At 39.5% G+C, this 23,756-nt stretch overlaps 1 protein-coding gene across 1 annotated transcript in view; it reads left to right on the plus strand.

Moving 5' to 3' along the window:
* The first annotated feature begins 2,106 nt into the window (after positions 1–2,106).
* The window catches only part of LOC133993643 (roundabout homolog 2-like), a 74,569-nt gene continuing 52,919 nt past the window's right edge, over positions 2,107–23,756 (plus strand). The window contains exons 1-2 of the mRNA XM_062432627.1: positions 2,107–2,161; positions 6,046–6,372. Coding sequence (XP_062288611.1) covers positions 2,107–2,161; positions 6,046–6,372 — 382 coding nt within the window. The remainder of the gene's footprint in view (positions 2,162–6,045; positions 6,373–23,756) is intronic.

Here is a 23,756-nt window from a genome sequence, read left to right on the forward strand (position 1 = left end):
AGAGTTCACCTTGATGGATTTTGCGAGGTAATTAATTTATTGAAAAGCCTATATATTATCCCCTCAGCACCTATGAAAGATTGGAAGTGCAATTGGTTAAGGTCACTCCGCATAAAATCTGAAGAACAGTCAATTGGTGGCATGTTACTTACTGTAAATCCTCCACTGAATTTTATTTTTTAAAGTATAGAACAGTTCTCTCTCTCTCTCTCTCCCTCTCTCTCTCTCTCTCTCTCTCTCTCTCTCTCTCTCTCTCTGTCTCTCTCTCTCTCTCTCTCTCTCTCTCTCTGTGTTTTTTCCCCCAAATGCCACTTGACTATTCCTGCACTTCAGTTATGGTGAGGGCTTGCACTATTGAGGTGCAACTAAAAAGCTGTTGAGAGGGAAGAGGTCTCCACAACACCGTGAACTGAGCTACTGCCATAAGAACAATCTCACAGGAAAATCCTATTGAAAACATCATTTTCTGATGGATGAGATCCATCCAATTGAAATGATTGTATTCACTTTGCACCCCCTTCATACAGACTCGATTTAGCCATCGTCTACAATTATTATTCGATCTACTGCCGTGAACACTGTGCCAAAAATGGTTTAATTTCACCCTCCAGATCAATAGCACCTGATACAGCCCTGCTCATTCTGGTCTCACTGCGAGGCTGCATTCATAATGATATTGACAATATTGAGTGGTATTGACGAAAGGGCAGGACAAGCGCCTCAGGCGGTGGGCAGGAATGAGGAGCCATTTCTTTACAGCTGTACACCTTTGTAATAGCTTTTTCTACCATTTAAATTAACACTTCAGCCAGTAAAACCAGAGGGCTCGGTTTGTTTATTAACTCATTGGTTAAGAACTGTCCATAGAACTGAAAGGGTTAGGATTAATAGAAAAAAAAGAAACAATAAAACAGAAAAATACATAAAGTCTTTGAGTCTTTCTTTTTCTGCAAAACAAAGGAATCTTGTGCATTTGGTGGACAAACAAAATGGCTCCAGAGACAAATATAGTGTATCTCTGGTTCCAGTGGCAATGTTGCATACCAGAGCATTACCTAGGGATGCTTTTCTCATAAGTGGATTGTCATGTTTTACTGAATGTGTCAAAGTAAACCTGTCACCTGTCACTGTCCTTCATGTGTACACAGGACAGTGCCCAGATGTTGCATGTTAATAAGGTTTTTAGAAGAAAGAAAGATGAGAAGAAACAATACTGTATGAAAAAATAACATTTATTTACATCTATTTCATGCAGATAAGAACAGTCAGGCAATTCAATACTGCATAATATATTCACTGCATCGCAGCAACCCATTTATCTGTCACAAAAATCTACTGTAAGTAGTGTTAATACATCTAAACTGTCAAAGAAAGACTGAAAGAAAACACTAAATAGCCAGTGCAGCCTACTTTGATTTAAGTTTATTATTGATCATGTTTCCATTATTGTGTCTTGTAAGCTAAATTAATCAGCTGTTTGCATTAAATTGTCCACAGGAAAAGAGGGAAGGGAACACTAATGAGCATCATTACCATCCACTTCTTTACGATTTAAAGTGCTGAACAGTAAATCTAGTGATCAGACTTATTGTAGGCCTATGTGTTAGTTTCTCCCAGGGCAGCGGAGAGGAGGGGCTGTGCTGTGCTGCACAGTGCAGCTACTCACCTCTGACTGAATCCCGTCTCCACCTTCCATCCCTCAACTTGTCCCACATGAGGATGGATGCGTTTCCCTTCGTTCGGACCCGGTAAAAGTGTCTGAAGAATGCGGTCGGACGCAAAGCCGTCAGTAACAGGAGTGTCTTTGGGCGTCGGTGATGTTTGCAATTGGTGATTGCAGAAATTTCCAACGTGATCGGCGAGTCGACAGACCAGTGCTTACTGGTGCGCTCTTGGAGAGGAAGAATGGACATGTGAATGAGAGTGATTTGGTTCAGCGGCTGAAATACCTGTTTCGGTTGTTTTAGTTCACTTACTTGAAACAGTAAATTGCCACAAAGTGACGCAAGTGAAGGCAGGATTGATTGATTCATTGAGTGAGTGATTTTTTTTTTTCGCTTGAAGAGGAATTCATGCGCCGATAGCTTACGGGGCCAATATGCCAGAATGGGTCCTCTACAGTATTTATTTCTCTGTGGACTTCTCTACACCCAAACCGACGGTAAGTTCATCAATACAATGTTGTGGTTGAAGTAATGTCTTGTTCTACATTAAGCTTTAGAAAAGCACACTGGGCTGTGACCTGACGCGTATTCTACCCGTGGTTTTGCCCGCTTAAGTGCATTAATAAGATACGGAGTAGGCTATGGTATCTCACACGATTTACAGTGAATTTGCTGCTTCTCTTTAATTTTGTGTGTATATACACGTTTGAAATCACAAATTCAGCATGCCAGTGCACCGCAGCACGGCTGGTTAATTTAGCCTTCATGTAAAATTGGGCCGGGCCAACTATTCAGCAGCTTAGGGAAATGAAAGTTGCTCATTTATTCATAAGGGCTGCCCTAAATTTGAACACGTTTGTAACTTGAATACAAGATTTGACAGCTTTGAAACCCCTTATTTCCTCAAGCATCGTGGTTTGAAATGTGTGCTGGCAAAAATTGAGCTCACACTAAACTTTTTTTTCTTTTTTTCTTTCTATTGTAAAGGAAAATGTGCCTTGATTAATTATTTATTTAATCAATTTCACTCAAGATCTCTTTCTTGTATAAACGCCTTAATAAGTGTTACAAACCTGTAATATTTCAGCCTGTGCTCACAATAAATCTATATCTCAGGTCATATTCTGTGTGACCTAATGCTCAGGTTGCACAGGCAGATGACCGTGCTTATGTCCTTTAGCTGAAATATCTAATGTGCCATGAAAAAGATGCTTACTCATATAGTCTGGAAATTCACCCCTGACTGTGTCTACAGGTTACTGATACCACGAATAGACTTACTGTGCTTGTGTATAAATGCAGCTGCACCTTAGAGACATATCTATCTGTCTTTCTTGACAGGAAGTGTTGCTGTTATCATGAAATGTTTTGTACTACTTTGTCCCCTGTAGACCATAGAACATAAAAGTGTGTCAGTGTAGATATACATGTGATGGGACCTTCAGTAAAGTGGGTGTGGATGTTGGGTGGTTTATTTTGTGTTTTCTTTCTTGCTTGTGGAGGAATATTTGATACTGTACATATGTGTAATCTGAGGCAAATCAATGTAATGCAGTGCTCTGCGGTTAATCCCGACTTTCTGAAGCTTATAGTATGTTTACAACGTTGTCAGACAGGTGCTGATCGAACTCTAAGGTTATTTTGCAGGTTGTAGTGTGTAGTGGTGGTGTTGTATTAGACTGCATTATACTGAAATGTGTTTTTAATGTTTTGTCCACCCACGTTGACATTCACTAGGGTTGAATCAAAGCATCTCTGAAACAGTGTGAGAACATTCATAGATACTCTAAAATACGATTAAGTGCAATGCTGTTGATTGTGTTAGATTCATATGGGAAAATCTGGTCATTTTGTGCATGTTTAAGCCTTTTAGATTTAGAATTCAAAGTTTGTATAAGAACTGAAAGTGGTACAAAGCATCCCAACTAATGGTGACTGGCTGACTATACCTATTGCAATACTGTAATAATATGTGGTCTATTAGGGAGGATAATGTTGAGCATGTGTAGCTGGTGGGCAGTTATGTTGCATTGATGTTGTGGCCATCTTGGCTGCTTGTATCTAAATCCTTTTTGAGTCTCACTGCTTTAAAAATTGTTATTGTCAGTTGTACTGACATTGAGGTTATGACATCTTAAATTAGATTTTCAAATAACGGAAAGAACCTGGAAGACTGGTGCCTTTGGCCTAACAATCAAATTAAACATGTAGTTATAAGCCAAAATGGAGTTCCTTGAACTGCTGGTATGCAGTTTTAACCTCAAAGTGACTCCTATCAGAGTGATTTCTGTTTATAAGCCAACATGTTCCTGACCATGTTTTTTTTTTTCACCTGCAGGACCTTGAGTTTCTGTTTCAGCACCATGGATAGATCCCCATAAAATGGCTTAGTGGTGGAAAAAACAGACCACATTATGAACTAAGTTTGATCCACTACGGCCTTAGACTGTCCTAGACTAAAGGATAAGCTGTATTTTTGACCAATAAAGGATTCTTAGTGTATCTATAGCAACAATCTGCATTTTTAAGACTCCAGCCAAATTACCATGCAATTTAAAGCCTAAATATCAATGCAGAACTATTCAGCAGCTAAAATACAAACATTTGATCTAAGGTGTGTGTGTATAAATCCAAATATATATCTATCCATCCATTTATTCATTTTATATCCCCACTTATTCATATTCAGGGTCACGGGGTGCTGGAGCATGCATTGAGAAAGAAGCAGGCAAACCCACCGGACGGGTTGCCAGTCCATCACAGGGCAGTAGATTGACAGGACCCTGCAGGACCTTCTTGCTGTTAGATGACATTACCAACCACTGAGCCAATGTGCCACCCACAACTTAAATAGTCTCATTTAAATTCTGTTGTCTGACAGCACAAATATAAAACTCTACATTAGCCACAGCGGAGACCGAGCAATAGGACAGCCAATTAGACAAACTCAGAATTCCACAAACTGTGTGTGTATGTGTGTGCGTGCCATTGTGGATCCACTCAAATGGTATTTACCCAAGAGACATATGTATAGGGTTTTAAAAGCATGTTAAAAACATAATGTATCACCATAGTTTGGTGGGCTGGCGCCAGCTAATGGAATGCTTTTTGTCAACAAACCTCTTAACATTATAGACTGTCACATAAATTTTACTCACATTTGCTTTTTTATTTCAGTTGCCGTGTAGGAGCCAATCATCATGGTTGCTTTTGCGATTTGTTTGATTTGTCACTATCAAAGGCAAAAAGACATGGGACCGTGTAACATCATTTTCATTTATTTATATATCTTATTTATTTCTTTGCCTCACGACAGTCCAAAAGGTGTTTTAGTGACTTCGACATCACACTTGAGGTTTATTTACATGCAGACAGCCGCTAAGGAAAACCTTTTTAACACAGATATTATAATGTGCTCATACACCATGAAACAGATGAGAGTTGTGATGCTGTCATGTCTGTAAACAAACACAGCGCTGCTACATTTGGGTCATTCTTCTGTGACATTTAGCGGTTGAATTTAAGAAACTGCATTAAATTGAGCTTAAGAATTCACATGGCCAAATAAATGGAAAGAATGAGCAGAGTAAGGGTCGTGACTGGGTTGTGGTTACACCAAATTACGACATTATTCTTATTAAGCATGTCAGGATTAGACATTTGCATGACCTTTGCTGGAGATTGACGATCAACTACTCAGGTTAAAATATAAATGCTTGTTAATGTGGAAATGTAGCCTGTAAGGAGAAACGTGAGGCTCCTGAAATGTGTACTTTGCATATCCTCAATATTATAGTACAAAGTGAAAAATCCAGTGTAGCAGTCACCGTTCTACATCTACTGAGACAACATGTTTGATGATGTCAGTGTTTGATGGAAACTGTTAATGAAAAAGCTAATGAGATGTAATGACTCCTCAGCTCCTGCCTGTGAAAGTAAATATTAAAGCCCGAGTGTAGCAACACGGCATGTCGTGCAGCCAGTAAAAACACGACACTAATCAACTTTCCCATCAAGGACTGTAACCAAATTATAATTTGTATATTCTGCCAATAACATGTACAAATCTATTTACATCTATTGTTTATTCAAGACCATTTATTCAAGTTTTCCTTATTTTAATAGATATAATGCAATATTTCTGCAGCATACTCAGAGTGAGAATTGCTTTGCTGTTTTTTTGACTGCAATTTGATTTTCCAATTAGTTTTTTTCCAGGTTTTTGTAGTTTATGTTTCTATTGGCCATAATTGCTGCTGTTGCTCATGTTAACTAAATATTTACTGTGTTTATCTCAAACACATTGCTATCGTTGCTGCATTTATTATGAGCCTGTAAATATTACTTCAATGAAACATTTCACACTCCTGTTTCCCTCTAGGGTCTCGTCTTCGCCAGGAAGACTCCCCTCCCCGCATTGTAGAGCACCCTTCTGACCTCATTGTGTCCAAGGGGGAACCTGCAACTCTCAACTGCAAGGCAGAGGGACGTCCAACCCCCACAGTGGAATGGTACAAAGATGGGGATCGTGTTGAAACGAACCGCGACAACCCCCGTTCACACCGAATGCTGTTGCCCAGCGGCTCCCTCTTCTTCCTACGCATCGTCCACGGACGAAGGAGCAAGCCCGATGACGGCAGCTATGTGTGTGTAGCCCGAAACTATCTTGGGGAGGCCGTAAGCCGAAACGCATCTCTAGAAGTAGCACGTAAGTCTTGAATTTTCATCTTGTCCCTCTGGGCACAAAGGTAATGCCCTGGTCAGTGTTGCATGACAGAATAAGAATGAAAAAATGGTGTGCTAGTATATTACAGTAATATGAAGTGTGTGTTGATGTTGATGTTGACCTTTTATGGAAAATATGAAGATGTGTTAAAGCTGTATCTGAAAAAGGTAGAGTTTAGGTTAAATAAAGCATAACATTTTGGGGATATTGTGCTAAGGGATACATATAAGATGTCATCTGTCATAATATGAGCAACGTCACCTATCCACTGAACCTACAAGTGTGTGTGCTTAGCCATGTGCATAGCATGTGTGCACATATGTGTGTGAATATGTTTTCAGACTGCTAGTGAGACCTGTTTGGATGACCTGTTTGAGTAATGTATGGGCAGAGCTGTGAAACGCTCCAGGGAGGCAGAGAAAGGGGGCAGGATTTTAACCTAGCTAACTCCCCTTCACTGTTTGGTTTTGGAAAGATGCAGCCTGCTCCCAGCCAGTTTTCTCCCTGTGTGGGAGAGAGACGCTCTGGGCTATTCACATTTCCATTATGTGCTAAACTGAGCTGATTTCTTGCCATGAACAAGATGCACACACGCTCGGACGCACACGCAGATATACATGCATGCAAACACAAACACCCACACTGTCTCCCCTGCTCTCCGTTTCGTACTCTCACAGAGATGTAGTGCACACGCTGGAAATTGGGAATTCCAGGCAAACAGCATATTGCAATTTGATTTTAAATATACAAAGCATTTACCTGCCAAATTCTTTCTACATATATGCCTCTTAATTGCAAATGAAGCACTGTTTTGACTCATATATTAGGTGAATCTGGGAAATGTTGCGCATAATAACTTTATACTGCAGTATGTTGTGCTAAGACTTGACAGGAACTCTCCCCTTTACAATGGCATAGTCTTAATGGTGCTGTTGAGACTTGTGCTACTTTTTCAACCAGTCTGGATCTGGTTTTTGGCTTTGAGGGGTTATCATGGAATAGGAGGGGGAAAAAAGGAAAAAAACGGAGATAAGAGCACTGGACCTAATAGGAAATCAGTCGAGACATTATCTGAGATCTGCGTCTTTTTGTGAAACACATTCTCTCTTTGTCTCAGTGCCTTTTCCACATTAGACACTTGTATTTCTATTGTCTTCTTTTGCTGGGGCTGTTTGCTATCCTTTCTCCCAAATCAATATTGTGCTGAACTGTCCTGGAAAAACTGAAGTTTAAGGAGGTGCAGGATATTTGAGAGGATACACAAATATGCCCATAAACAAGAATGTGTGTGTGGTTGTGTATGGTAAAGGATACGGCATTGATGTGTTCAATGCAAATGATGTTTACATACTGTATAAAATTCAGACATTGTGGTGTTTGATATTCTAGTTGATAAGCATATTATACATTGTACCTTATTTTGCACATCTTCAACAGTAGAGATGTGCTTGAAGACAGTGAATAATTCTTTCTCATGACGAAACCAGAGACCCAAAACTGTCGTTATAGTGTCAAGAGACAAATATTATAGCTGCTCCACTGATTCCCTCGACTGAATAGAGGCCGACTTTATGAACACAATGACTGTGTCAGAGTGATTTTGTAGGGATTTTCTGGCTCTCCTTATTTTGCGGCACAAACAGGCATTCGGAATTCATTTGCAGAGTTAATTGTCACATTCATTGTCAGTAGGAGCTGCAATTATTGACGTTTTTTTTCCTATTGTTGGAAGAGAGCTAGGCTACTTATGTATCAGCAACACATATGGAGGGTAAAATAACAAATACAAGATAGTGTTGCAAATGTGAGCACACAGGACCTTAATATAAGTATCAGAACATAAGCCATATTGAATATGGCTCCAATTGAGCCCCAGACTAGTTTTAATAGTCCTTCAAAACCGCCTTAAATGATCGTTCTTGAAGCCTTATTTAGGTCTGTTAATGAATTCATATGTATTTTGTATATGTATAGGGGCAATACGTCTCATTTGGGGATATCCTGTGGGATCAGTGTTTGCACAGCAGAGTGCACCTGGTACTTCTCTGTATTCCTTTGCAGCTATATAACCCTGCAGACCACCTACAGTATCTGAGTACTCCCAGTTCTGATGAACACTGAATTTCAAGTACTTGCTGAAACTGACATTTTTTAACTGCTTGATCATCAAGTCTCTTTTAAGGTTGGGTGGTAACATAGTGATAGGCTTTGCAATTTAGTTTCTTCAAATTTAAGTTTTTTTTCCCCCTAACCTTTATATAATTGTGATGCTCACTATAAGCTGCAGCTAAATATCTTGCTCACATGTTGTCCCCACTTATGCAGACACTTATGCAGACACTGTCAATAGTTTATTTTATCAGGAGATTCTCTTACATTAAGACAGTTCGACTAAGGCAGCCTCTAGTCTTCTCTGTTTGATTCTGAATATCATGGCTACAGGGATGCATAATTGCATGACTCCTTTAGGGGCTGCAGGATCCTGCCAGTATTGCTGCAGCCAAAGTTGTCATGCAATGCTGCGGGTGGGAGAAAGCTGGTAGATGAAAATGCTGTGGGGAAGCTCTGACAGTAAGCCTAGCTCAAAATGGTCTGTTTCCTTAGGAGTCCACACACATTCTCAAATTTTCTAATGGGCTGTAGCATTGTATCTCAACCAGTGGCTTAGAAAATGTAGCTAACTAGAGGGGTGCTGCTCCCTTGGGTACATTTGTGCTGTACAAGCTCAATTTTGGTGGTTCGTCATGCATTTTATGAGCTTTAGCCTGACTGAAATTTGAAGGGACATTATTCATTTTACGTGATGCAAAACACTTCAGCTGTTTCAGATGGTAGCAAAGCTTAGAATATGTAAATGATGTAGATACACCAGATAAATCTGCAGCTGGCAGCCTGGAAAAAGCAAATAATGTACCTTTTAACATTTGTTTGCCTTATGAATTAACCAAGCCACATACACATTAAAAAAAAACTTATTTCAACATTTGTTTTTTTCCAGACAAGTTGCACAGTAAAGCTCATGACAAATAATCGATAGACAGTAACCTAGCAAATTCATATTGCATGTGTGGGTTGGTATTGATCTTCTCATCTGACTGTGGGTAAGATTGCAAAATAGCAGAATGCACAAAAACAAGTATTTTAAGGGTTTTGCCTTTTTTACGGTTCTGTCTTACAGTTACACTTGTTCTTCATGTGCCTTATCATTTCACTTCAGGCTCATTGCAGTATAATTGTGATCTCCTTCAAAGCAATATTAACACATTTGTGTTTACATCTGCATGGTTATTTCTTCTTTTTGCTTAATCTTGTATCATGTGTCTGTAGGTACTTTCCAGAATAATAAACACGGAGGACTGGAAATGAGAAAGCCAGAAGGAAGGCACTGGAGTTCTGTTAATTTTGATTGTAGGACAGTAAGGGAACATGTACTGTATGTCAGTGGAAAGACCATGGGTTCAGATCTGTAGTATTTCCCCCCTTGTTGAAATTCTATTTCCTGAGCAGTCTTGTTGGGTGCATTTTTGACACATATGATAACATCAGCCATTTTGTCGAGAACTGAGGCCATGTCTGTTTATTATTAGAAGGTCTTGTATTTTATGCTTGATAAACAAGACTTATTGTGTGTTGTGTACAGTTGCAGCATGTCACATGTTTGTCACATCCAAGTATGTAATTTTAATAATCTACAATCACCTGCTGTCAGTGTGTACAATCACACCCGGGCCAACCGCCGAGCCAGCTTTTCACATCTTCTGTCTGTTTAGTCAGACACTGCTGCTGAGCACTACTTCAGAGCAGCGTCAACAAACAACTGATCGACCTCCAGGCCACCAGTGGACTGGCACTAATCATCATAGTGAGTGGCTGTTGATGGAATTAGAACAGCTCCCTCAAACTATTAAGAAGGGACAGAAAAGACATAAACAGTAATGTGCTGAGAGGAGGTGTGGGTGGAGGGTCAGCAGATGCAAGGGTGTTCATTAGCACACAACCCAAGAACAAGATGAGTCCCGCTCTGTTTGACTGTGCTAAGTGAATTAGAAGTATGGTCACTCAGCTAGACAATCATCAATTATATCCTCGCTGTCACAAGCTGCCAATAAAGTAGCAGCCATAATGCTAGATAAATCTAGTGTCTGGATTGTGTTTGCTAGTGCTCTGAGGTAATTATTTTAATGAGAGGTTAAACACACTGGAAATTAATTTGAAATTTTAGTAGAATGAGTATGCCTGTGATTGATACTTTGGGGTGCAGTTAAGATCTGCAGTTGTGAATTCTGAGCCTACATCTACAGAAAGGGGCAAGTGATAAATAACACTTAGCTTGAGAACTGTCACAAACTATGTTATAAAATTTTACATTTTTGCCATGGAAAAGGGAAGTAACACAATTATCTGTTGGAACCTACTCCAGCACACACTAGGCAGATGTAGGTGTTATGGTTGGCAGCAGCCATTTCAGAGAGAAACATCTATAAACTGTCCAAGTATAACCCCCAAATATTGGAAAAGGTTAGTTAGTGTTGGAGAATTAGGTATTTTGACATCTGTACCAATGGTTTGTTTCACCAAATTTACTACATGCAAGCTGGAATTGGCAAAATAAGATAATTTCCTCTCACTCACACATTTAACTAATTAAAACAAACTGCGTGATTACAACCCATACATGAGCATGTGAAAGCCACCATTTGAGATCTCTGGTAAGCAATATTCACAAATCGCTTTTATGAAATGGGCCTGAGATCCAACATGAAACCAGCCATTGGAACCCAATCCTAGAAAGACAGCAGGGAATCACCCCTAATAACACCAATCAGCATTCCATATTTTCTAGCTTCTATCGGTCTAGAATGTGTCTGAAAATCTTAGTACTTAGAAATAACCCGTGCTTACAAAATTCATGCAAAAAGGGAACAAATTGCTCCATTGCTCCATCTCTTCTGTTCTAATCTGAGAAAATTACTTTAGGGACAACATATTAAATGTAAAGTCAGTGATTTTAATGCAGTACATTTTTGTCAAATTCAGCAAATACCTCCTCACAGACCGCTAGCTATCCATTTTGTGTGTGTGTGCTCTGTAAATGGGCATTTAAACACAGTAGCTCGGAGCAAGCAACACGCTATTGCAGCCAATCAGCAGGGGTCATTTGTGCTTGTGCACATAAGACAGGGGGAAGTCATCAGAACAGTTGTTTGTGTGAGGACATGACAGTCTAATGTCTCCCGCACCCGTTTAATGGCGGGGGAGGGCTGGTAAATTGGAGTAAGAGAGAGGAGCCGTGGCCAATTCACATAGGTTTTTCCTCATGGAACAGATTTGCTTCCATTTTATTTAATGTGTCAATCCACACTGAATTCAAGACACCACAGAGACCCCCCCCCCCCCCCCCCCCCCGTTTTTTAATGCTCTGAGTCGGTTTCTGTCGTGTTTAGTGAAGCATAATCTAAGCAGGCAGCTATTTAATTCAACCAAATATCTCGCTGTATATGCGTTTTGAAATTATTAACCCGAACCAATAAATCAATTAATAAAAACACTGAGGGTTTCTTGCATGGAGCCATTGTGCAAACTATTTTGGTTCTATAAATTCCTACTGTCTGTCAGCTGACAGATGGCTGCTTCTGTGTACAGAGATGCTGATTTTCCACATATTTTTCTTTTAGCCTTGGCCTTTGTGGTGCGCATCCATGAATTTGGGGGGCAGAGCTTCTAAAGGAACATGAAGGAAGGAGAAGATTTGTTTGGGTTCTTAGTTAAAATGTCAACCTTCTTCAACAATCTTTTTACAGAAAGACTGACTCTATCTTTTAATTGTTAAGCCAAGACATACTGTACTATTCAAAACTTTGGAAGTTTGTCTAAACTTTTGACTGGTACTGTATGTATTTTGTGTACCAAAACAAAAACTCAGCAACATTGCTACACATGAAATATGTATGTGAAGAAGATACACATTAAATACGTTTTTTAATCAACATTATTCGTTTTAGGCCATAAAGACTGTCAGAAAATTATTTTAATTTGACTTCTACTTGTATTGTGTCTTTATCCTGTGGAGAAATTGTCCTTGTACTCTTGCTCTGCTTCTTTGTCACAGTGTTCTTTTCGGTGGTGGGTATTCCTTTCAGCCATTCAGCACTAGAGACTATGCAGTAAACAACATTAACCTAATTGGCATAATTTGATAGTCAACGCCATTCTTTCTCCAAGCATGAAATAGTGTTTTCTCGCAAAGTGCATCACAGGGAGGGAATCATTTATCTCCACCTCCATATTTGTGCCGTACAACTGGCATACACTATACGGGTAGTGGATTAGAAAGTACTTCTGTTTGTTCAAGCATCCAGCAGATCCAGGCTACTGTTCTGGATGGGATTTCTGTTGTGATACCAGAAAAGTAGAGGTTGTGGTCAGACATTATTAAGTACCTTGTTAGTGCTGGTGGTGGAATTCTGCAAATGTAGTACACCATTTAAGGTTCAGTAGGACTTCTTTTGGGAGTCATTCTCTAGTGTTTTGGGGAGTGGCAAGTTGCCATTAATTTTGCATTTCTCTCTTACCCATCGACAACATTCAAACTTAGTCTCTGCCAGCCCTGTGTGTTCCCAGGCAGATTGTCAATGTTTTCTGTGAGTGGATAGGTTTGCCACATTGCACCATCTGTTGCCAGTCCAACAGCCCCCTTGTGTGCTTTTCCCCTGTTTGCCTTCCTGTGCTTTGCTCTTGTTGCACTGCTACAAAGTACTGAGTTTTGTGAAGTGATCTGGCTCAGCTGTTGAGGTGTTGGAGATAAGCTTGTGGTCTCAATATCTTTGTCCTAGTTGTCTGAGAATTCCTCTCAAGAACAATCAGTCACAACTTTTTAATGCAATTGTTAGATCACTGTTGGTCTGGTCCTTTTTGATATAATGTGCCATTTTAACATTTTCTTGTTAATCAGTGTGCCAAATCGACATTAAAGTTAAGTTTTCTCCCATAATCAGGAGATTGTAATTATATATATATTAGCACTATACAAGAAGTCTGCCATACTCATGAAAACATTTACATCTGAGTTAAAATCATTAACCATACCAACTTTCCAGCAATCAGGTTAATCAGCTCTAAAATAAACAAATAGTTGTTTAAAAAAGTGTTGCAATGCAACATATCAAAAAGGGAGAATTAAGTGTAACAGACAGAAATATGAGTGCCACATCCTTATGAAAAAATTCACAAGTGAGATGGAAAAAAGAGACCAAGACAAAGGGCTCTGTTATGCAAAGCCAAGTATGCTACAAATAAACAGATGCCTACCAGTCAATGTGATCCCTGGCCCTGCTTTTCTTTGCTGAGCTTCATTATCTGGGGGTCATAGTCACTTTAAGTTGCGCACAAGCTTTGGAGTGGTCAGTTGTCAAATGGCTGCGGGAGGGGCTGAGCACGCTCTTCATGTGCCAGACTATCTGCTCACAGAGATATATTGATCGGAGGACTGTCAGCAAAGCCGGTGCAATGTTCCTGAGACAGCTATACTTAGTAGAGATATCCAGCAGGTGAAGATGCAAGCTCCGTGATCATGCCCTGCTGTGGATTCCAGCTGTTTCCGTAACTCAACAGTGTTGAACTCTTTAGCTCAATTAGCTGCATTACCATGTTCTGTTGGATCCAGTCTATCAGAGATGAATCCGGTTCATGTCCATCAAAGCTGTTGGGTTTGAGGAACAGAGTAGCAGAAAGTAACAGTAACATGTCCAGAACAGTTTACCATGCACCATGCAGTTGGAGATTGAGTTTGTTGAGGTATCCAGTAATATCTTTGAGAAACCTAAGTTTCACAACCCATTTCTTGTCCGTCAGTTCTGGAGAGTCTTGGCCTATATTCTTTTTTGTTAGCCAGGAAGGCCATTATGACATTAAAGTAGCTGATTAACTGCTCCAAAACTTTTTTTTAGCTTAGCCACCTAGCCACTGAATGGAGAGGGTTATATTTGTATGAGCAGTGCATTTCTTTGAGCAGGCACCGGAACTGTTGGTGTGTCAGAGCAGATCGCTTAACTATGAAATTATCAACCTTCACTTTTATAGCCATGATCTCCCTTCAGATCTAAATTTGACAGAGGTGTGCACAGAGATTTTCTTGGTGTATAATGTAGTAATGTATAATTGTGTGACTGGCTTATTGCTTAATTAATGTGACTGCCCCCCTCTGTTTCCCAGCCATGGCAGGGGTGTCATCTATTGTCACTGCATATATCAGTCCCTTGCTCCTCAGAATTTCCATATAACATCTTTGGCTATGTCCTCACCTTTTGTTTTTCAAGCATCGATTTTAAGCAGCAGAGCTTACCCCTTACTGTCAAATCACAGTATCTTGCCATGACATGCCCTACTCTGCCTCTGATTGGGTCTTCATGGAATGCAAGTGAGAAAAACAAAATATATCAAACTACCATAAATAACAGGCTGTGCAACTGCAAACAGCTGTGAAAGAGGGAATATGGCATGTGGATGAAGGGCACTTAAACATTTCCAAAAAGTTCTTCTCTTGCACTTACTGCAAGTATGCCATTGGTTATGCTAAAGTGGGCCAATAGTGGCATGCATGCCCAAGGTTGCTCACCCCTGATCTGGTGAATGTGTACTGGAAAACAAAATTCATTGTGGAAATACATCATTCTGGATAATAGAGATACTGTGTCACCATATAGAGCTGACATTGTAGAGTTACCAAAGAATAGTGTGATGTATCATTCTTCCAAGATTTATCTAAGATAATCTAATCAGTGGTATCTCAGATACCACCATATCAGATACCATATCTAATCTGCTCCTGCTTTCAACCCCTATTAAGTTAGGTATGTATGCATATGAATGAAAATATGTATTTATATGTATTTGATCTTTGATTTTCTATGCCTTGAATGAAGGGTAACTAGTTTAATTTGTGGTAAAGCAGCTATCTTTCAAGCACAGACGAAGCTAAGATGTGTACTTGCGCTACAAGAATATAATACTTTAAAAACTATAGGCGGTCATTATTTGAAAAAGTGAGGCACACCCCCCCCCAACAGATACCCTGATCCCAATCACTCTGAGGCATTTTTTTGTTGCTAGGAAGCCCAAAAGCAAGTATTAATTACTTGTGTGCCAGCACGCTAGACATACACTAAGTATTTGCAACAAGTATGTCGAGGCAATGAAAAACGCAGCAGTAGCTGAAACACAAATCTAAAAATTTACCCCAAGGTTCAAGTGCCCAACAAATTTTCCTCCAAGGTTGATGTTTGTTGTTTATGTCGTGGCAATTTTTGTCAGTTAAATCAGATACTGTAGCTCCGGGTGGTCAGTAATGAGCATTGCTAGCCTTTCCTCCATTTCTGTTGTCGACAGTGCAGTTGGAAAGGCCTAGCCTTTATCTTTTATGATTGGACAGCTGAGAAAAATCCACAGTGCCCTAGAGTGTTTGTCTGCTCAGAGCGGAACTTTCTTTAACTCAGAGCATTTAAAGCCCTTGTCCAAAACTACAAGATATATCTGGTGAATGAAAACAAAAGTCAATGAAAACACACTTTAAACCCATTGAAATGAATTACAAAAATGGTCCATCCAGGGTTAATAACTTGCTATGTTATCATTCAATTTGATTAAGCCTTCATGATTTGACAAAGAAATCAGTTATTAATTATTATTTTTCAGTTTTCATACAGTATTTCATTGCCACCTGAGGCCTATTTGAGTGGTTGTGTCCCAATGTACTACTTGCATTTTGTGCATACTTGCTATAATTGCTATCCAATCCAGTGGTTGATTACTGTAGTACCATATTTGCCCATAATGTGGCTGATAAAACTGAAATATTTCAATCCATCCACCATTTGTTATTTAGTTGTTGTGTCAATGGAAGATATTAAGAAAACTCTATTAGTTTCATACAGAGTTATTTTCCTGTGTTTTGAGTGATCTCAGGTTCATAACAGCAAATATAAAGGTGTCCAAGGCAGGCAAGTGGAACTAATTTATCCACATTTCTTTGGCTAAAGACAGTGAGATAAGGGGCTAGCATCTGGTGCTAACTGGACCATGCTCACTCCTTGGAGGTCTGAGCATTATGAGGTTCGGTAAGTTAGCTAAGGGCTAGCATCTGGTGTTAATTGGACCATGCAAACACCTTTAAGAGCTCTGGTGCACTTTCTTACAGTTGGTTGGAAGAAACATATGCTTGGTGTGAAGAAGCATACTAACTAGATTACTATATGGCTTTCTTGGTGTACTCTTCAAATTCTGCATAAATCCAAGACAAATTTAAACATTTTTACATGTTATAGTCAATTAGTGTCATTTTAACAAATTAATTACAAGATTTTTGTGTTTATTATTATTATTATTATTATTATTATTATTATTATTATTATTATTATTATTATTATTATTATTGTTATTGTTATTGTTATTGTTATTATTATTATTATTATTATTATTATTATTATTATATTTTTTATTATTTATTTATTTTATTATGTATTGTATTTTACTTAACTGTTATGTACCTATTTTCAAAACACAGTTGTAAAGTGCTTTACAATAGAAATAGAACACATTTAAAATGCAAAAACAAACTGAAAGTCATAGAAAATAAGCACTTTATGAAAACACAAAGTAAAATTATCTAAAATGCAATAAATATGATAAGATCATGGAGAAGTAATTTCAAACAAATGGGTTTTTAACTGACGAGACCGAGTTAGCAGTCGTGATCTCCTTAGGCTGGTCATTCCAAATTCCGGTAGCCATGACTGCAAAGCCTCTTTATGTATCAGTCTGGACCTTGGAACAACAAAAAGCAATGTGAGTGATGATCTCAGGGAGTGGGAAGAAACATAGGGCAATAAGAGAAATGATAAAATGCTTTGGGCAGGGCCTCTCAGAGCTTTGTAAGTAATCAATAAAATCTTAAAATCTATTCTAAAGCAGGTGGTAGCCAGTGAAGGGAAGCCAGCATCAGTGAAATGTGATAATGTTTCCTAGACCAGGTTAAAATCCTGGCAGCAGAGTTTCGGATGAGCTGCAGGCAGAAGAGGATTTTTTTGCTGATGCCAGACAGCAGGGAATTACAGTATTCCGATCGACTGGTTATGAGAGAACGACAGTTTCCAGACTTTTGGCAGAAAGAAATGGTCTAATCCTTGAAATGTTTCTGAGATGATAAAAAGGATTGAAGCACTGAATTAATATGTTTATCTGTGGTCAGGTTTTGATCAGAGATGACACCAAGGTTTCTGCAAGCTGAGTTATTGAATGGAAAAGTGAACCAAAACTGAAATGTGATTGTTTACACTATATTGACCTTTAATGAATATATCTGTCTTATCACCATTTAGCTACATGAAATGTGAAATCCACAGTGAAAACTACAATGTAGCTGACAACAATCAGCTATACCAATGCAGAAGCTACTGTCTTTTAGGTAGGACCTAAACCATTCCAGAGCAGTGCCACTTATACCAACCCAGTTTTCAAGACGATCCAAAAGAATATTATGGTCAGTAGTATCAAATGCTATGCTTAGGTCCAGGAGAACAAGAACGGATTCATGGCCAGCATCAGGTGACCGTAATAAGTCAACAATGACTTTGAGAAGAGTGGTTTCAGTAATATGTTTTTTTTTCTAAAACCAGATTGGAATTTTGATATTATTATTATATTGAGGGTCAGACAACAATATAACGGAATTTAGATCGATATTTTAGAAATAAAGGCAAGCAGTTTATCTGCTACAACCTTTTCTAAACCTTAGCTAAAAATGGGAGTTTAGAAATAGGCCAGAAAATTAAGATCAGAGGATCAGGAGAGCTTTGTTAGATATGGTTGAACAAGAGCAGTTTTAAAATTCAAGAAAAGAACCTGTCAACAGAGAGCATTTTAAAATGTGCAGGATAGAGGGGGAAACTGTAGTTAAATCATCCTTTAGAAATATTGCAGCAAGAATATCCAAAGGATATGTTGAGGGATTTATTTTCATTATTATCAGTCAGTGGAGAAATTGGGTTGAATAAGCAGAGGGAAACTGCACAAGAATCGGGAGAGAATGCAACTTCTAATAATTGAGACCTTCTGGGTGTATAGAAGGACATACATTTGTTGCATTTCTCAGAGGTGGTAACTAAGATCTGGCCTGGAGGATCAATGGCACTCTGCTCATAGTGCTGAACTACATTTGTGGGTTGGACTGATTGTTTTCAATAAGAGTACCAAAGTAAGAATTTTTACCCTCTGCATTAAAAATCTCAAATGTTCCAGGTGAACTGTGAGTTTAGATGATTTCTACAATTGTCAATTAATATTAAGCTATTGACACTGACAATAATTAGGAAACTAATATATGTGAAGTAGGAAGAGATTAATGTAGAAACTATTACACTATATGCAATCTTTAGCTCCTGGGTTAATAGATTCACAGTCAAATCCAGTATAATGGCAGCAGCAGTCAGTACCATCCATTAGTATAACAGTGGTTATGTTTAGGAAGTCATTGGCAAAACTCTGGGAAAAGTCAAAAAGGGTCAAGCTGCTCACAAGCACCTGTGACAGCCTTTGACTGAGGATCCCTGTTATGAATAAACCAAATATTCCTGTCTGCCTAAGGTGTGCTGCCCACAGATTGAAAATCCTCCAGCAAAACACCAGGAAGGGTGCAGCTGCCAGCTATCCAATTCCTATTTGACAGACATTGCTTCTTATAAAGAGAGAGGGGAAAAAAATATTTACTGTCAAAGTAGCCTTGGGTTTTAATGCTTAAGTTGGTCTAGTGCAAGAGAAGACTGCATGGCAATACTGAACCCATTAAAAATGCAGCCAATTAAATAATATGCCTTATCCCTTATGTCAAAAGAATACTTGATGAACAGACACTCAAAGTTACATGAGTGCTACGTATACAAAGACATTCATAGTTTTGTCTGCACGTTTGGGTCGGTAAGACCATATCACACCATTCATTTTCAATGTGACAGATCACATTTTGATTCATTACATGCTGCCGACTACCTTTCAAGGTATTATATTGTGATGCCATATACACTACATTATTGGCTGTAATTTAATGCAGTCGTGTTCCAACATTTGTATTTGAAATATGGCTGTACATCTCCTTTTAGATGAGTTGGCGCCGGCTTAAGCTACTCCATTAGCAGACCTTGAATGAGGCCTTCACAGTATTACAGATACAGCTGTAACTTATTGCTGCTGTCATCTTTGGAAGCTGCAGCTGTGGTGTAGCCTTCTGTTTTCAGAAAGCTACATCCAGTCATGTTTGAGAACCATAATATAAAGTCACGTATATAGATGAGGATGTTCAGAGGGGAGTGTGGTCAGAAAAAATGTAAAATCGCATTAATGATAATTGAACTGACCCCCAGCATGCCTGTGTGCTCATAATAAATGTACAGTATGTGTGTGGGCCTGAATGACTTTACTCATGTGTGATGGTGTGTGCATCTGAGTGTGACAAAGCTAAGTCGTGTGTCTCTCAGCAAAATGATAATGGGTCATAATTGCTGTGCAGTTCTGATCAATGTGCAATCTTTGCATAAAGACTTGTTTTGGCATATGGGTGAGAGGGCATCTTCAGGCAGATTTTGTACTAATGGAAAAAAAAAAAACACCCAGGGACTTTGACCCATTAACAAGCAACAGTATTAATAAAATGCATGATCTCTGTTCTTCTGTGGTATATTAAGCGGGACTGGAAACTAGTTACTTTATTAAATTATCTGTCTTTTTGTGGTATAATGCAACTAATTTGAGTAACCTCATCCACTCACTTTAGTGATCTCCAGTCTGGCTGGGATGATGAGAGTGAAGAGCATCACCAGCCAGCCAGAGGGGCTCTGGTTGGTTTATTATTCATGTGGCCTACCCAACATCCCACCCAATCTAGGCCAAACCGCTGTTAGAACTGCTAAGTGTCACTTTTGAGACTTCCGTTCGCCCATTCATTCACCTCCATCACATCAGTTTGCCCAAGAATCCTCAACAACTCCATCCATCGTATCCTCTGATTCACAAGATGCGGGGGGTGCCAAGGCCAGGGCAGCAATAAGATGACATCAGACTCACCCAGTATACACCTCAGTGAGTAAAAAGGGGAGAATATCCGGAAGCTTGATTAATTCATGAATTCCACTGAATGTAGTATCTTCTTTCTATCCAACCCCCAAGCCCACACACTCAAGCGTCCGTTTCCTCATGCTTTTTACCTGTGTATTTCATAAATAAATGCTCTATATAAAACAGAGTGTGCACCGTTATGTTGCCTGTCACTGCCTTTTATACCAGTGAATCCTCAAAGTGCTGTGCTCCATGTGTGTCAACTCATTCTCCACTGGTTTGCAGGGTGTAATTGCAACAAGGCAACACATAAGATTTGAACATGTGTAAAGCAAGAAATAGTTACTATTGGTGCTGCTAGGCCAGAGATGTGGACTGGATGGCAGACCTAGAGCCAGTATACCAGGGGACCAAGTGGGGTTCCTGGTAATCAGACAACTGATAACCATCTTGCGCTGCATGCCTTTTTAAATCTGAACATCACTGTCTTTGACTTCCCTGTCCTCTACACCAAACACCCTGTTTTGATCTCTCTTTATCTCTTCTACTTTTTCGTCAAGCACCTTGCTTACTCACATCATGTTCCTTAATTTCTTCAACTCACAGACCTGGTAATCTGTGATGTTTTACCGCTGATGTGTGTTCCTTTTTTTGCGGAATTTACAAAAAGTACTAATATACTTCTGGTGTCTTGTATATCATGGATTTTTATGCACTGCTACATGTACAATGTTCAATTTATTCTGTGGGGACTCTTAAGTCCTTCACTGCAGCTGTAAAAATCCCTTATTTGAATTAAAAGTGATAGGAAATGCATGTTGAGAGCTACAAGGTCTATACTGGCTTAACATCATAGTTAAAGACACTTTACACTAGTTCACAATAAATGAAGGCAAGCCGTGTAATTGCATTTGTTGCAGAGGCGATTTCTTTTGCCAAAGACTCATCTCTTACTTTTGAAGGAAGGCTCTTTCGCTTTTTTTCACAACCAGTGTTTTTTAGTCATACAAGAGACTGGCGCGGATGCTATATGCTGTATGGGAGTAAAGGGGTTATTGTAAACTGAATTGAATATAAATGTATAACAGACACAACAAGAGTAAGTGGATGGTGCACAATAGCAGCATTTCGTACATCATAGGAGTCACACCACTTTGCTATTTCCTCTTTTTACCTTTTCCTTGCAGCAACCTTTTATACCCCAGGCTGAGTGCCAGGGAAGGGAAAGATGGCAAAGAGAACACAATATTGGGACCAAATTCATATGCATCATGTCATTTGGCTATTTGGAAGAAGGAAACCCAAAGCAGAAAGATCTAAATGTTGCACTGGAGACCAATGAGTCAGTACTGTTGTCACAACAGGCTATCATAAAAACATGACTGTACTTAAAGGCTATCACAGGACTTTTTAGAAAGGCAAAATGGATATTTTGGTTTGCAGGTAACATCTATTTGATTATACAGAGTGCAACAATGTGGAAAGCTGCTTTATAAAGCAGTTGTGCTCCTGTGTAAAGGATGATGCTCTTATGGTTAGTGGGTTAGCTTGGTGTCATGCTCCAATAGTTAATGTGCACTAGTCCATTGCTGCAGATGTTGTCCGTGTGGGGACTGGAACTGAGGAGTGACCAACAGAGCTCAGCATGGGGAGGAATGGACAGTGTGTTCCAGAACAGATGTTTCCAGCCTTTGTGTGTTTGTCATTTGGGCTTTAATCTGGTCAGTGAAGGGCATTAGAGTATAGAGTAGGCAAAGGGGAGGGATGCTGCATGCATGGGGACCCCAGCTGTCTGCTCCCTTCTGAAAGACAACCCCCCCTTCCCAAATCTTAAATTCACTCCCACATTCATGCTCCTCCCATTCAAATCCATACCCATGTACACATGCAAAGCAAACAGCGCCCAGTTTGTAATTGGCTCAGAATTAGGGCACATGGTGTATTGTTGAACCTGTGGAGATTATGCATTATGCTTGAATCTGTGGAGATTATGTAGCGCCGGGATATTATGCGTCCATTTTCTCTGATTGCCTCTCTGTATTATTTTATGCCTGTGCTATGGTGGAATATCATTTTCTCCTCTTCACCCCCCCCCCCCCCCCCCCCCCCCCACTCACCACCACCACCCTCCCTCTCTGCCTCTCTGCCTCTCCTCCTTAGGGCCTCTGGCTGTCTCCCCACAAGTGATGTTCTCCTGGCCAGATGATGCATGCATATCTCTTGTGTCTTCTTGATGCTAACTCACGCCGACATTTGCACGGCATTGTGGGATTCTGCTCTCGGTCATATTTCATGTAATGATGAAAATGATGATGGTGATGAGGATTTGTGGAGGGGATGGTGGGGCGCTTCTATTTTCTGCCCTTGTCTTTTCTTCAATATCAATCAGCGCGGAGAGATAAGATGGATGATAATGAGTGTTCACAGAATGAGTAGAAGGGATAACAAGTTTTGGTTTAAGTTTGGATGAGTTCACTTTCACTTTCCATATCTCATGAGCAACACCCATTCTGCTCAACAAAGAAGCAACTTCTGTCATTATCAGTTTTCAGTATTTTGAACTGCACCACTTGCACAGCTGCTAATGTGGTGTTGCAAAGGTTAAATTCTGGTGAAAAGTTAAGGAACAAAGAGTATGTGCAGAAATACATCAAAGAGCAGGATATCATACTGTCGTAGCGTGGGAATGCAGGAAATCGAGGATATGTTTGGAAGTGAGGTTTGATAAGCGAGAGTAAGATTTTTTATCTAAAAAAATGGCATATGTAACTTAGCCTATAAAAGATGGATTTGGGTGTGTCTTGTCAATCTCTTTTTCTGTGCAGAAATCACAACATGGTATAGACATACCATAAAAGAAATATACCACGCTAATAACTGAAGATCTTTCATGCTGTATAGCAGATGTTGTTTTGATGGTGTTGCTGTTCTCCATGTCTACACTAACACTGCGTTCTGACAACAAGACAGGAAGTGAAACAGATCCCTAACAGAATGGCGTTTTCCTTGCGTTCCAACAAGGGGAAATGTGTAAAATCAGTGAGTCGGAAACAGGAAGGATAAACACAATACAGGAAAGAAGTAGGGGTATATGATTATTTGGGATAACCCTGTAGAGAGAGGATGAGAAGGGGCAATGGCAGACTTTTGGCCTTCCAGCAGTGTCTCCTCTGTGTGTATCTAAGAGAGTTAGAGAGAGATGTGGGAGGTAGTGTGCACATTTCAGGGACTTGCCGGTATGCAAAGCTGTGTCAGTGGATATAGCA

The sequence above is a fragment of the Scomber scombrus genome, chromosome 14 (assembly GCF_963691925.1).
Source record: "Scomber scombrus chromosome 14, fScoSco1.1, whole genome shotgun sequence".
In the NCBI taxonomy this organism is placed as follows: Eukaryota; Metazoa; Chordata; class Actinopteri; order Scombriformes; family Scombridae; genus Scomber; species Scomber scombrus.